Below are 14,562 nucleotides of genomic sequence, written 5' to 3' on the forward strand. Positions count from 1 at the left end.
CTGGGGGTGGGGTGCAGTCCAGAGGGGCCAAGGACCTGCCTCAGGTCCCTTTTCCACTTAAAGCCAAGCCAGGGGTTTCAAGCCCAGTCCCCCATCCTGGCCCTGGGACTCCCACAGCCCTGCGCACTGGGTGCAGGGGGCCTAACCAAGTGGGGAAGACATTGGATCTCATTCTGAAGGCAGCCGGGAGCCACAGAAGGTCGTTGAGCAGAGAGCAGAGTGACTCTGACCTCTGATCCATCACAGCGCCCTGAGCACAGAGCTCTGGGTAAACCCAGCAGCTGATGTGGTCTGAAGAGGCCCAAGGTCATATCTGAGTGTACTTGGTCTTGGGAGGCCACCAAGCAAGGCCCTGGGGTGTAGAACTGGAGTCCTACCTCATCTGTATCACGTGGCCCTGGGTGGAGAAGAGAGGGGCCCATCCCCAGGCCCTCGTCCTCTCTGCACTGTGGGCTGCGTTCAGCCCACTAGCTGGTCCACCCTCAGATCTTAGCCAGAGGCCCATCGGGAGGCAGAGCTCAGAGGAGAGTAAACAGAGGGCACGGCGCTGGCTGGAGCCCCCACAGCCCTGCCCCTGCCGGGCTCCATTTCTCCTCCCCCTGGAAGCTGGGACGGGGGTATCCTGGCCCAAGCTTTGGGTCCTCTCCCAGGGACCTCCGAGGAAGGCAAAGGGCTCTTCCCATCAGGGCCTCCTCCTTCGGCTGATGGGTTCTTGTGGGGGCGGGTTGTTCCTCCCTCAGGTACCGGCATGACAGCTCGATGGCAGTGGCTGGCAGCCCCCGGGGCCACGGGCAGAGCCGAGAGACAACACAGGAACGCAGGAAGAAGGAATCCAGCAAGGCCACACGAGCCAACCACAACCGGAGAACCATGACTGACCGCAAAAGAAGCAAAGGCATGATTCCATCCTGAGGCCGCTGCAACAGGGCCAGCTGGACCTGCCAGGCTGAGGTACCATAGCCTGGGGCCTCCTCGCCAGTTGGCCCCCTGCCAGGCCCCAAGTTCAAGTCCACCCCTCGACAGCCTCAGCTTCGCAGCTCCTGAGAAGGCTGCCTCGTTGTCTGCCAGCCAGCCATGAGCGCCATCCTGCAGAACACACAGTGCCTTATCCACAGCAGAGGAACTGAGCGGCCAGCACACAGGTGCAAGGGACGGGGTTGGAGCCCCAAGGCCAGCCCCCAAACCTCGTGCAGCCGGATACCATGCCCCTTTCTCCCTGGACGGCAGGAAACCTGTGTATTCAAAAACAAAAAAAAAACACAAAAAAAGCCCTGCGAATAAAGTTTTGACCCTTTCAAGAAATGATCCATGCCGGGCCTGTGACCCACTCCCCCTGTGTCCCAGTGCTTCGATGACAGCCACCGTCAGGAGAGGAAGGCGGCAGGGCGGTGCTCTTTTCATCAGCCTTTCATGCTTGCCTCTTATTTTCACGCCTCCTGATCTCGCTCTGCCTCACTGTGTGGCCCAGAGAACATCACTCCCTTCTCTGAGCCTCCGGTCCCTGCCTGCAGAAGCAGGGGCTGAGTGTGTGAGGCCCTGCAGTCCTTTCTGTGAGCTCGTTCAGTCCCCATGACTGCCACCCTAGGAGGTAGGTAGGTACGATTTTCAGCCCCATAGTACAGATGAAGGAGGCCAGGCACTGAGAACAGCAGGTGGCTGTCCGCCCACAGCTAGGAGGTGGGAGAACAGGGATTGGACACCCAGTCTGACCCCTGGCCTTTTCAGGGTCCTGGGCCCCCACGGGTGGTGTCATCTCCATCTTATAGCTGCCCAAGGATGGTTGGCCAGTGGCCGAGCCAAAACCAGAACTCAGTGCCTCCTGGTTGCACAGACGTTCCATTAAATCCTCCAAAATCAAGGGGTCGGAGACAGGAAGAAACAAGTGACGATGTCACTACCAAGTCCTGTTGAAGCGAGAGGGACTTGGGCCTTGTTCCTCAAAGCCCCCTCCCAGGCATGGCCAACCAGCTCCTAGCATGGCCGCAGCTGCCAGACGTCCTGATTCTTGGGCCACCCAGAATGTGGCTGATCGGTGGCGGATCAGCAGCAGGGCATTTGCTGGGCTGACCCCCCGCCAGCCTGGCCCGGAGTCCATCACTGGAAGCCAGGGCCCCTGCCCAGCTGGACCTTGACAAATCACCCTAGATGCTAGTGCAATTTATTTGCACGTGGTTAGGATGAGCGTCTGAAGCAGCGAGGCAGACAGGCACTTGATGAATTGGTTTTGTTAGGTCAGCCTGCACAAGTGGAAATCAATAGCAATTCCTCTGTCGCGCCAGTTCTCTCGGTGTGTTTGAGATGCAGAGTAGATATGGGGGTGGTGTCCTCCCCTCGCGCTGTCAAATTAGCTGAGATCAGGCCCAGGGACAGCCGTCTTGACAGGCAGCAGGAAGACTCTGTTTCCTCCTGGAGGCATTTGCCAGGGACCCAGCTCAGTGGCAGGCCCATTTTTTTTCTCTGTCTGAGCTGCTCAAGCCCAGCCCTTGGCCCTGGAGCGAAGTAAGGTGGGTTGCGGGGGGCTCCTTCGCTTTACCTGCCTTACCTGTTACTGTTTATACAGCCCCTCACACCTTCACTTGTCATCTGTACCTCCTGACCACCTGGAGTTCAGGCTTCACGTTAGCGTCCTGGTTTAAACGATTTGAGAAGACGGGGGATTTTTGAAAATTTCCAGAATGTAGTGCCAGGTCCAACTTAATCTCCCTTGAAGAATCACCTCAAGGTGATTTTCCATTTCAGATCATGAGGGCATCCTTTCGGGCTTGCTTTGGAAACAGCTCAGGGGTCATCCAGAATAGTGCTGGCAGACGTACCCCTTCACCTCTTGGGGCCTCGGTTTTCCTACATATAAAGTGGGTACATTGGACCAGATGAATGGTTTCCATTTGGTGCCAATTAGATCCACCGAGGAGGCCCCAGGGTTTAAGATGGGCAGCACTATAAGTGAAGTGGGGTGGAGGCTCTGAACCCTGCCCACTCACTCACTGGGCCCTACCACCCCCATGACTGCTCCTAAGCAGGAATTTTCTAAGTGCCTTCTCTGTACCCTGGCAGAGAACATGACTATCACAGGCATTTCCCAAGAAGCTTTTAAGACCTTGTGCCTCCAAGAGGACTTAAGATTTGAGTGTCTTCGTCTCCAGTCCATGATTGGCAATGACGGTGGACATGTCAGTTTGAACAGTGCACCTGTGCCTCTGTGAGGTGGGTGGGCGGAGCCATTCAAAGGGGCCCTGGCAGCCCAGGGAGGGCAAGTAACATGCCCGGAGCCCATGGATACAGATCCTTTCTGAGTGGCCCTCTGAGATGGCTAGGTGCAGTTTGGAAGAGTAAATACTTGGCAAGAAACTGCCTGTCCCAGCCACACCAGAAGCTTGGGTTAAATAATACAGGGAGAGAAACAAACAAACAAAAATAAAAGTTAAACCCACCAAAAATGCAGGGGGGTGTTGTGTAGCCCTTTAACATGATGTCAATGAATACTTGGTAGCAACATGAGAAACTAAATATTCAAGAATTTTTTTTTTTATTTAAGAATAAATGTGAAAGCAGAATCCATGGTAATGCACCATGATTGTGAAAATGTTAGAAAAAAATTTTTTTTGCATTTTTCCAAGTCTGGAAGGGATTGTGTGTAACTGAAAATGATGATAAGAGCATGGACGACAATGGTGGTGAGACCACAATTATTTGTAATTAGAATAAAAAGCACTTAACTGTGGCCAGAGTTTCTGCCTGGCTCATTCCTTGCATTATCTTGTTTAATCCTCACACAGGTACAGATGAGAAGACCCGAGGTACAGAGAGGGTAGGTGGCCTGTCCAAGGTCACACATTTAGCAAGTGACTGAGGGAGGATTTAGTCTCAGGATGTCTCCTAAAGCCGACTCTGAACCCCAAGCCACCTACCATTCATTTCCCCCACACCCGCATCCTTTTTTTTTTTGCGGTACGTGGGCCTCTCACCGTTGTGGCCTCTCCCATTGCGGAGCACAGGCTCCAGACGCACAGGCTCAGCGGCCATGGCTCATGGGCCCAGCCGCTCCGCAGCATGTGGGATCTTCCCAGACCGGGGCACGAACCCGTGTCCCCTGCATCGGCAGGTGGACTCTCAACCACTGCACTACCAGGGAAGCCCCCGCATCCTGTTCTTACAAAGAAAGAAAAATACAAGTAGTAGCTGTAGAACAAGAGGATGGGAAATGCCATTTCAGCAGACCAAGCTGATGGGACTCTGATTACATGTATGTTGGACTGTTTGATATTGTCCCCCAGATCTCAGATGCTCTGAGTTCCATTTTTAAACTTTCTATTTCCAAATTCATGTATCCTTTCCTCTGTGTGTCCAGTCTGCCATTAAGCCCACTGAATGATTCTTCATTTTTGTGTCCAGTCTCTCTAGGGCTGGAGGCTAAGATGGGGCTAGCAGAGGCTGGGGAGCACTGAGACCTGGGAGGGGGCCAGGAGGTGGGAAAGTCAAGAGATCCAGGGTGAATGTGGAAAGGGGGTGCAGAGGAGAGGGAATGCAGTGTTAGGCTGCAGTTTAGAGGTCAAGCAGGCTAAGAATGGGGCTCACTGCACAGCTTTGCCAGGAAGTCGTGGGGAGATAGCCAGTGGGAAGAATGGGAAATGAGGAAGAGGAGGCAGGAGAGTGGGCCCACCTAAGGAGGAACTTGGCATCAAAGAGAAGGAAGAGGGGGCTCAGAGGTGAGGAGGGAGTGTTGGCATCCAGAGCATGTTTATGGGATCTTCAGAAGGAACTGGGGAGGTGCCTAGGGGACCCACCTTGGGGATGCTAGTCCCCAGGGAGGGGAAGGGTGGAGCCAGAGCCCCCATGGAGCTCTCAGATCAGCCCAGTGGAGCAAGGGGCAGCCTGGCATCAGCTCTTACCTAGATCTCTGTGCCGGGGCAGCAGGGAGGGGCCTTGACCTCAGTCAGAAGCTATTGCAATTCTGCAGGCTGAACCGAGATGAAAGATTCAGTCTAAAGGTTACCATCTCCAGTCCTGTGTGTGCGTGTGATGAGGGGTGGAGGGATTGTAAAATGAGCATTAAATTCCAACTTCACATCATACTAGAAATTCTCTTCCAACAATCGATAATCACCAAGAGAATTTTACACAGACTGGCAGAACTGGAGAGCCTTAAAGGGCATTTAGTCCAGAGTTCTTCAACCTATTTAAAACCCCTAACCTGCCCCAATCTCAGGCCCTGGGATTTTGGATTCCACCTCCTCCCCGGGGGATGGGGAAGTTTGCCCTGCTTAAGAATTCACTGGGCTCCTGGGGGTCTCTCCCAGCCCTGGAGGTGGTGTGGAGCTTCACTTGCTTTGGTCTGAATTACAAAAACAACGGGTCCTTAATTCTAGTTCTCCACGTATGAAATTATGACATTGAATATGCTCTGTCTGGCTGCGTGAGCCCACCCTCAGCAACCTGACATGTCCCTTAAGTGCTCTGCCATCCCAAGGGGGTAATTATGGTTTTCTCCTCCTTAAAGTGGTTTTCATAGAAGATCCTGGCAGAAAAAGAGCCTCCAGCAGGATGAGCACCAATCATTCCTGTACACTTAGGAATTTTATTTACAGAGATTACACGCAGGCACCCACCCTGTCTCCCATCTCATGGTCTGATCTACTTAGCATTCTTTCACATGCACGTTCCCAGGCCTCACGTGTCCATCCTTTTTATTTTTAATTTGCTCATAAAGGTGGCCAGGGGTGGTGAAAAAAAGCACCGGATGGAGGATGAGGAGGCTGGGGCCCAGGTTCTAGACTTCAATAAGCTGTGTGACCTTATGTCAGTCACTCGGACTCTCTGGGCCTTGATTTCTTCTTGTGCGAAACAGGGATGATCATTCTCTAAGCCCTCTTGCCTCGTGGGGACCAGTAACTGTGAGGGTCAGATGAGGTCACAACTGGGGGACACTCTGACAGCAGTGAACTTGTTCAGTCGGGAAAGAAGAAAACTGGTGGGCAGCCCTCTCCACTCTGCATTTGTCCAGCCCTGCATTACTCTGCTCTCTTTTAATCACCTTGCCGCAAACCTCTTTGCACAAATCACCTGTTATTTCCAGGGGAGGCACATTTCTAAACGTGGGATTCTGGGGTCCCAGGGCCACGAACAGTTTTAGAGCTGCCTCTATCTGTATTTTTGCTGACAGCTCCCACCAGGAGGACAGAATCAGGGATGGCTTTTACCTCCGTGGGCAAGTTCTTTCATGAAACAGCCTTCCCCACAGGCCCCTGCCTCTAGGGAGCCTCGGGAACAGTCAAGCTGAGACCCCTTTGGATGGGAGTTTGATTAGTGGCAGGTGAGGCTGCCGTCTCTTCCTGTGACAGGCTCACCAGGTCCACATGACGAAGGGCAGAGCCCCGCCCCCAGGTCCAGTCAGCCTCTGTCACAGGAGAGGAGCAACAGGTGAGGACCAGCTTGGTGACCTGCTAAAGGGGATGCACGTGGCTTGTTACACCTTGAAAACCAGACTCCCCCGCTCAGGAGGGGTCCGCACAAAAAGGCATTGGTTCCTCCCTGAGAGTCGTTAACTCAGAGTAACATGCAATGGCCAGGCCAGAACTTTTCCTTGGGGATCTGGGGCTTCTGAATGGCCAGTAGCCTATTTTGCTTTTGCCATTCAGAGCAGGGGCCAGGCTCTGGGGTCAGAAGCCAGCTGGCCTCAGCCACTGTCAGTCTGTGTGACTCTGAGCAAGGTGGCCTCACCTCTCCGAGCCACAGTTGTCTTGTCTGTAAATTGGAGATGCTGGCAGGATGGCTGGGACAAGGTGTGTACAGTCGTGGCCTGCTGTGAGGTGGCCAGTGAACTCGCAGGGCCCTGCTCACAGGGACCCAGGTGAGGGGTGGTGGGTGCCTCCCACCAATGCTCCAGCCAGCTTTCTGGGCACCCCACGTCTCAACCCCTCAGCACAGCTGCCCTGACTCCTCCAGGGCAGTCTTCCCAGAGGCCTCTGGGCTCAGGATGACCTAGACACACAGGAGCCAGAGAGAGAAGAGGACAGGTACAAGTCAGCCTGGTAAGTATGTGCTGGGTGCCCTGGGAGCCCAGAGGAGGTGTCCAGGGGACTGTAAACTACCTCACTGAATCCTTGAAACAAAGCCAGTGATAGGTGTGATTATAAGCCCCATTTAGCAGGTTAGTCGCTTGATAGTGGCTAAGTCAGGATTCAAACCCAGGTTTGCCAGCCTCCAAAGTCCCTATTTTCAGCCTCTTGGTTTTCCTACTTCTCCATAGCTTGGCACTTGAACCGGAAGCCACAATACTCTACATGCGGTTGGCTTAGCATGAAAAAGAGGACCTATCACCTCCTTCATTCTAAATACCATACTTCTGATGATACAACCCCTCTAATAGAGTCATTCCATTGACAGAGGGGCAGGGGAAAGGAGAGGAGAGTAGAAAGCCAGGCAGGACCTATTTTCCAAATCCCTACTCTGCCACAGTCTCCTGTCTGCCAGTGGAAGGAAAGGATAATCATTGGACGGCCCAGTTTGAAGGAGGGGTTTCATAAGGAAAGCTTAGTGAACCAAGGAGACAAGGCAACTCGTGGAATTTCAGCCCCAGGGCAGGAAGTGGCTTCTCTGTTGGAAGCCTATACAGGAGGGAGACAGAAGTCTGCTTCGACATCAGGAAGGAAGGAAGATGGCCGGAAGCAGAGGACTCTGTTACACAGTGAAAGGTGTGGGGAAGAGATAAGGTCTGCCTGAGGAAGACACGAGGCTGCTGGGTTTACAACAGTGCTAGAGACACCGAAAACAAGCTTGTCAAGGGACAAAGAGGGGAACACAAGAAAGTGATCCATCCTCAGAGGGATGGAAAGGAGGTAGGGAACGTGGTTTTAAAGCAGCTGGGACAACGGTGGTGTCAGGGAGGGGTCACTTGGATGATTGCGTGCACCAACAAAGACCCAACGCAGCCAAAAATAAACAAATAAATAAATTTATTAAAAAAACAAACAAAAAAGAATGAAATCCAAACTCTTTTAGTGTGGCCTACAAGACCACACAGCATCTGACCCTATCATTCCCTCTCTTCCTTCAGTCCAGTGACTAAACCAAACTCACATCTACCTCAGGGCCTGCGCACTTGCTGTTCTCATTTACAGGAATGCTCTTACTCTGGGTCTTTACCTGACTGAGATTTCTATTCAAATCGCAGCTCAAATGTCATCTCCATAGAGAAGACTTCCTTGACCATTTAATGTTGCTCTTCAAATCTGAGTCACTCCCTATATGTTACCCAGTTTTATTTTCTTCATTTATTTATTTATTTATTAACATCTTTATTGGAGTATAATCACTTTACAATGTTGTGTTAGTTTCTGCTGTATAACAAAGTGAATCAGCTATATGTATACATATATCCCCACATCCCCTCACCCTTGCGTCTCCCTCCCACCCTCCCTATCCCACCCCTCTAGGTGGTCACAAAGCATGGAGCTGATCTCCCCTCCCTGTGCAATACAGCTGCTTCCCACTAGCTATTTTACATTTGGTAGTGTACAGAGGTCAATGCTACTCTCACTTCATCCCAGCTTAACCTTCCCCCTCCCCATGTCCTCAAGTCCATTCTCTACGTGCTCAGACATTTTAAATTCATTGATTTCTGTCCTTTCCTCAGAAGACTTCAAGCTCAACTGTAGGACAGTCCTTGTTCCTTGTTGTTGGAAGGGCTGGCTGTGTTACAGGATGAAATCTATTTCTTTTTAGTAACTTACATTGGCCTCCCTCTACCTTCTTACAAAAGCAGTAACATGCTTGATGTGGGTCACACAAATAAGCAAAGAAAGAAAAACCAGCAGAAATAATCGCTGTTAGGATTTTAGTTCTCATCCTTCTAGCATTATTTTAGAAAAAGGAATATAAACATTGGTTTTCTACAAAAATGAGATCATTCGACACATGCTGTTCTCACCATTTTTTCAGTTAATAAAACATTGTGAACATTTTTCCAGTTCTCATCTGCATCCTTTAACAGGCAAAAGCATGTCTAGTTATCTTTATTTTGCAAATTGGATCTTGCAGAGCCCCAAGGAGTGGATGCAAGTATACACGGCCCCGAGGACTCCATTAAGACAGCATTTACATCTGGCTTCTCCCTCTGGTGGCCCTATTTCCTATCCTTCCTTTGTCAACCTGAAGGATATTAACCCCAAGGGCACTCCTTAATAAACCTCCTGAACCCTAACTTCCAGCCCAGAGTCTGCTTCCCAGGGAACCCAGCCTGTGATAGGTGGCATTCTTGTGTTTACCGTGGACTAGCCTAGAATGTTCTGAGGGCTGGGCCTTCCTTCTTTCTTTGAGCTGCCAGGACAAATTGGACTCCATCCAGAGCTGAAAAGTTTTGAGCCTTGGCAGGCTGCCCTGGAGTGCCAGAAGTTTCCAGGGTAGCCCCTAGTTGGGTTAATTAAGCAGACAGCTGGGTGAGGATTTACGGTAAGTAATCTTTACTCCCCTTGACACCCCTCCAAGATCACAACATCTCCAGAAATAATAAGAATCATAGCTGTCATTGTGAATATCACAGTGAGTATTTTACAGATGAGGAAACCAACTCAGAGAGGGTAAGTAACTTGGCTGAGTTTACACAGGTAGTGAGTGGTGGGGCTTTAATTCCAACGCAGGACTGTCCATTCTAAAATTAGTGCTCTTTACACTTCACTAGAGCTATTCAATAGGAATAATATCAATAATATGACCTTTTGGATTGTTGTTATTGTTCAAATTAAATGACATGTGAACTGCTGAGCACTGAGTACAATGCCTGGCTCATAGTAAATGGTTGATAAATGTAAATCATTAATCAGAACCCCACCCCCACCCCAGGGGCTTCCCTTTCTTCTTAGAATGAAATCCAGGACTTCCCTGGTGGTGCAGTGGTTAAGAATCCAACTGCCAATGCAGGGGACATGGGTTCAAGCCCTGGTCTGGGAAGATTCCACATGCCGTGGAGCAACTAAGCCCGTGTTCCACAACTACTGAGCCTGTGCTCTAGAGCCCGCAAGCCACAACTACTGAAGCCCGCATGCCTAGAGCCCGTGCTCCACAACAAGAACAGCCACGGCAATGAGAAGCCCATGCACCACAATGAAGAGCAGTCCCCGCTCGCCGCACCTAGAGAAAGCCCGCGTGCACCAACAAAGACCCAACACAGCCAAAAATAAACAAATAAATAAATTTATTAAAAAAACAAAAAAGAATGAAATCCAAACTCTTTTAGTGTGGCCTACAAGACCACACAGCATCTGACCCTATCATTCCCTCTCTTCCTTCAGTACAGTGACTAAACCAAACTCACATCTACCTCAGGGCCTGCGCACTTGCTGTTCTCATTTACAGGAATGCTCTTACTCTGGGTCTTTACCTGACTGAGATTTCTATTCAAATCGCAGCTCAAATGTCATCTCCATAGAGAAGACTTCCTTGACCATTTAATGTTGCTCTTCAAATCTGAGTCACTCCCTATATGTTACCCAGTTTTATTTTCTTCATAGCCCTTAACATGAGCTATAATTCTTATTTACTTTCTTGTTTACTGTCTGTCTCACCTCCTAGAATGCTTAAGCTCCAAGAGGGTAGGGGTCTTTCTGGTTCTCCACTATTTGCCCAAGGTCTAGGACAGCACCAGGAAGAACAGGCACTCAGCAGAGATGTATTGGTTGAATGAATGAATGAATGGTTTCTACCAGTTTGGAGAGGTGTTTCTGAATGCAAGAGAGAAGCTAGAGGAATAGGACATCAGCACAAAACTCTTTGCCCAGAGAGCAGTCCTACTTGCTCAGAGCTATACCAGATGCTAACTTCTGAAGACAATTTCAGAGACCTTCTGGAACTTGCTTTATGAGGGACCTAGGCAATTAGCTTTTCCTGACACCTGTGCAAGGGGACCAGGTGCAGAGTCCTTGGGGCTTTCTAACTGTAAAGACAGCTCTCATCTCCAAAACATGCCTCCGGCTGAGCTTGGGACAGAGGTGAATTTTTTCCAGTAATAAACAGCTTCTCTGCGTCAGTCTGAGGAGGGTGCTAATCCTCACTTCCCCCACCTTCGGACAGACCCACCCAGCCCTGGGTAGGTCCAGCTCCAATTTGGCAGTGCCAATCAAGGACAAGTGCCCACTGGGACCTCAGGAAGAGGAGCCCTGGGCCACCCAGCAGCCGGGTTCCAGGCCTGGAGCCAGGGCTGGGGGCTCACATTTTTCATCTCTCTGTGATCAAGCTCTCTCCCCCTTTTACTTAAACTCCCACATTATGAAGAGAGTACATGCTTGATGCAGAAAACTTAGAAATCATGGGGAAATACAATGGAAAAGAAAATAGTTCAGCCAGTTCACCACCGTGAACAATTTGGTGTGAGCATTTCCTTTTTTTTTTTTTGGCCACACCTCACTGCTTGAGGGATCTTAGTTTCCCGACCAGGGATTGAACCCAGGCCCACAGCAGTGAAAGCGCTGAGTCTTAAAAAATGTATCATGCTTGGGCTTCCCTGGTGGCATAGTGGTTAAGAATCTGCCTGCCAATGCAGGGGACATGGGCTCCAGCCCTGGTCCGGGAAGATCCCACATGCTGCGGAGCAACTAAGCCCATGTGCCACAACTACTGAGCCTGCCCTCTGGAGCCTGCAAGCCACAGCTACTGAGCCTGCGTGCCACAACTACTGAAGCCCGCGCTCCTAGAGCCCGTGCTCTGCAACAAAAGAAACCACGACAATGAGAAGTCCGCTCATTGCAAAAAAGAGTAGCCCCCGCTCGCCACAACTAGAGAAAGCCCGCGCACAGCAATGAAGACCCAACACAGCCAAAAATAAAAACAAATAATTTTAAAAAATGTATCATGCTTTATAGGAATTTGTGACCTCCTTTTTTTTCACTCAGCTTTATATTTTGACTGTTTTATCTAAGCATTTGCCTTAAACATTTTTTAATGAATTGCTTTCTTTGCTATAAAATATTTTTATTAGAACGTCAACATCTGCTTGTTGCAAGAAAAAGTCAATCACTGTTGCACAAAGTGAAGGTTGTTTGAAATCCTAGCCCTCAGGTGTGTGTTTTCCCAGGAAAATTTAGTGCACATCCTACAGTACTCTGTGTGTACCCTTATCAATGTGTGTGTGTCTACCATAAGTGAGATCAAACTAAACAACTAAACATACCGTTTTGCAACTTGATTTCGTTTTCACTTTTTCTTTTCAACTACACGCTGAGTCACCTCAGTCTTTTTTTTTTATTGTCTGCATAGATTTCTGTGGTATGAATCTACCTTGTATTTAACCACTCCCCTATTGAAAGGCATTTTTCTTCTTTTTTAATTCCAAACAATGCTCCAATGACTTTTTGTATGGGTTCACGTACACATGGGATTCTGGAGATATTTTTCTAGATGTGGAAGATCAAGGTCAAAAGGAACAAACATTTAAATAAAATAGATGTCGACAAAGTACCGTCCAAAATCACTGTCCCAATGCCTGTGGGCAGTGCCTGCTTCTTCACTAAAATACTGGTGCTGCTAATCTTTTCCATCTTTGTTCATTTGATGCACAAAAAATGGTATTTCATTTTGTTTCTTTATTAGTGAAACTGGGCCACTAGTTTTCATGTTTCTTTTCATGTTTGTGGCCATTTGTATTCCTTTATTTATTTATTTTTTTTTTTTTTGCGGTACACAGGCCTCTCACTGCTGTGGCCTCTCCCGTTGCGGAGCACAGGCTCTGGACGCGCAGCCTCAGCGGCCACGGCTCACGGGCCCAGCCACTCCACGGCATGTGGGATCTTCGCAGAGCGGGACACAAACCCGCTTCCCCTGCATCGGCAGGCGGACTCTCAACCACTGCGCCACCAGGGAAGCCCCCATTTGTATTCCTTAATTGCCTATTCCTGTCATTCACCCAGCTTCTACTTAGTCTTATGGATTTGGAAGACTGCTTCATATTAGTGAGGTTGGATATGCCATGTTTGTTGGATATTTCCTTCATATTAATGAGGTTGGATATGCCATGTTTGTTAGATATTGTCTCCCAGTTAAAACTTGGTTTTAAATGACTGCATATTTCACCTCAATAGTAATTCCTATTTTGGATATTTCATCCCCCCCCCACCCCCGCCCATTATAAACAACATGATGAACATCTCTTGTGGACCTTCATTTATTTAATTTTTTTTTAGGAAAAGTTGCTAGAAGTGGAATTTATTGGATCAAGGGTATGTATATTAAGGATCTTAATACATATGTACAAAACATCCTCCAGGAAATAGTACCACTTCACACACTCTTTCCGGTAGTGCATCTGTGCCAATTTTCCATATCATTTCTTTTGGCTGCGCCATGCAGCATATGGGATCTTAGTTCCCCCACCCAGGGATCGAATCCATGCCCCCTGCAGTGGAAGCGCAGAGTCATAACCACTGGACTGCCAGGGAATTCCCCCTCTGGTTTTTAGGGAAGAATCCTTCCTTGTCCCTTTCCTTGCTTCTGGTGGTTGCTGGCAATCTCTGGCATTCCTTGGCCTATGAAAGCTCAACTGCAATCTCTGTTGCTGTCTTCACATGGCCTTCTTAAAAGGGCACCAGTCATTGGATTTAGGGCCCACCCCAACCTATTACGACCTCATCTTAACTTAACTAATTACATCTGCAAAGACCCTAGTTCCAAATAAGGTCACATTCTGAGGTTCTGGGTGGAAAATATTCAATCCCCTAAAATAAGTAAAACAGGGATTATTTTAATGTTGGCTCTTATTGAAAGGAAATACACACACAAACAACCTCAACAGCCCAGAAATGCTGATGATAAATAACGGGGCGTCTTTTTTTTTTTTTGGCTGGGCCACAATGCATGCAGGATCTTCCCCGACCAGGGATCGAACCTGCACCCCCTGCAGTGGGAGCACGGAGCCTTAACCACTGGACCACCAGGGAAGTCCAGTAAAGGGCATTTTAATGTAGAATGGCTTAGGAATACGCTTGCTGCTTGGGCTGAATGTGCCCCGAGACAAGTGATCAACTAAACTCATTCTAACCCTGCTGCCCTGAGCTCGTCATCAGGTGCTCAAGAATAATGTAGAATAACTCTGCGAGAATGCTCCCTGCTTTATTGTTTTTCACCAGCACATTGCCCTCAAATCGTTGGGAACAGTGTAAAGTAAGTGGCAATCTTCAACCCCCAGAGTGTTCCTCTATTAATGCTGAAATCATTCTTAGAATCAGTCTTAGAATGAACCTCTACTTTGGTTCAGGTCTTGATTTGGCCCCCAGAGCTGTACTACCTTTAGCATGTCATGATTTCTCGAGGGCCTGACTTCATCTTCATTAAGATATGCCTCAGGTAGGGCAAACTGGGCAATTCCTAGGTTCTCTCCTACCCCTGTGTTTCCCGACCTGACTCTTCCCCATTAGTTGATGGTGGTTGATCCAGCTCTGGCCCAATCATGCCAAGCTCCAGGTGAAATATGGCAGACAGGTGAGTCACTCATCTTCCCAGGCCAGTTACCAAACAGAACTGCTCTTCTCCTGTTCAGCACATCCCAGTGCTCTCCATGGCTGCTCCCAGCCATGCTGC

General features: G+C 49.2%; 1 protein-coding gene across 5 annotated transcripts in view; it reads left to right on the forward strand.

Moving 5' to 3' along the window:
• ASCC2 (activating signal cointegrator 1 complex subunit 2) overlaps positions 1-1,302 on the forward strand; it is a 39,194-nt gene extending 37,892 nt beyond the window's left edge. For all 5 annotated transcript variants that reach the window (XM_067700300.1, XM_067700302.1, XM_067700301.1 and 2 more), the window contains one exon: positions 741-1,302. In XM_067700300.1, coding sequence (XP_067556401.1) covers positions 741-912 — 172 coding nt within the window. In that variant the 3' untranslated portion in view covers positions 913-1,302. The remainder of the gene's footprint in view (positions 1-740) is intronic.
• Positions 1,303-14,562: the final 13,260 nt, after the last annotated feature.

The sequence above is a fragment of the Pseudorca crassidens genome, chromosome 12, assembly GCF_039906515.1.
Source record: "Pseudorca crassidens isolate mPseCra1 chromosome 12, mPseCra1.hap1, whole genome shotgun sequence".
NCBI lineage: Eukaryota > Metazoa > Chordata > Mammalia > Artiodactyla > Delphinidae > Pseudorca > Pseudorca crassidens.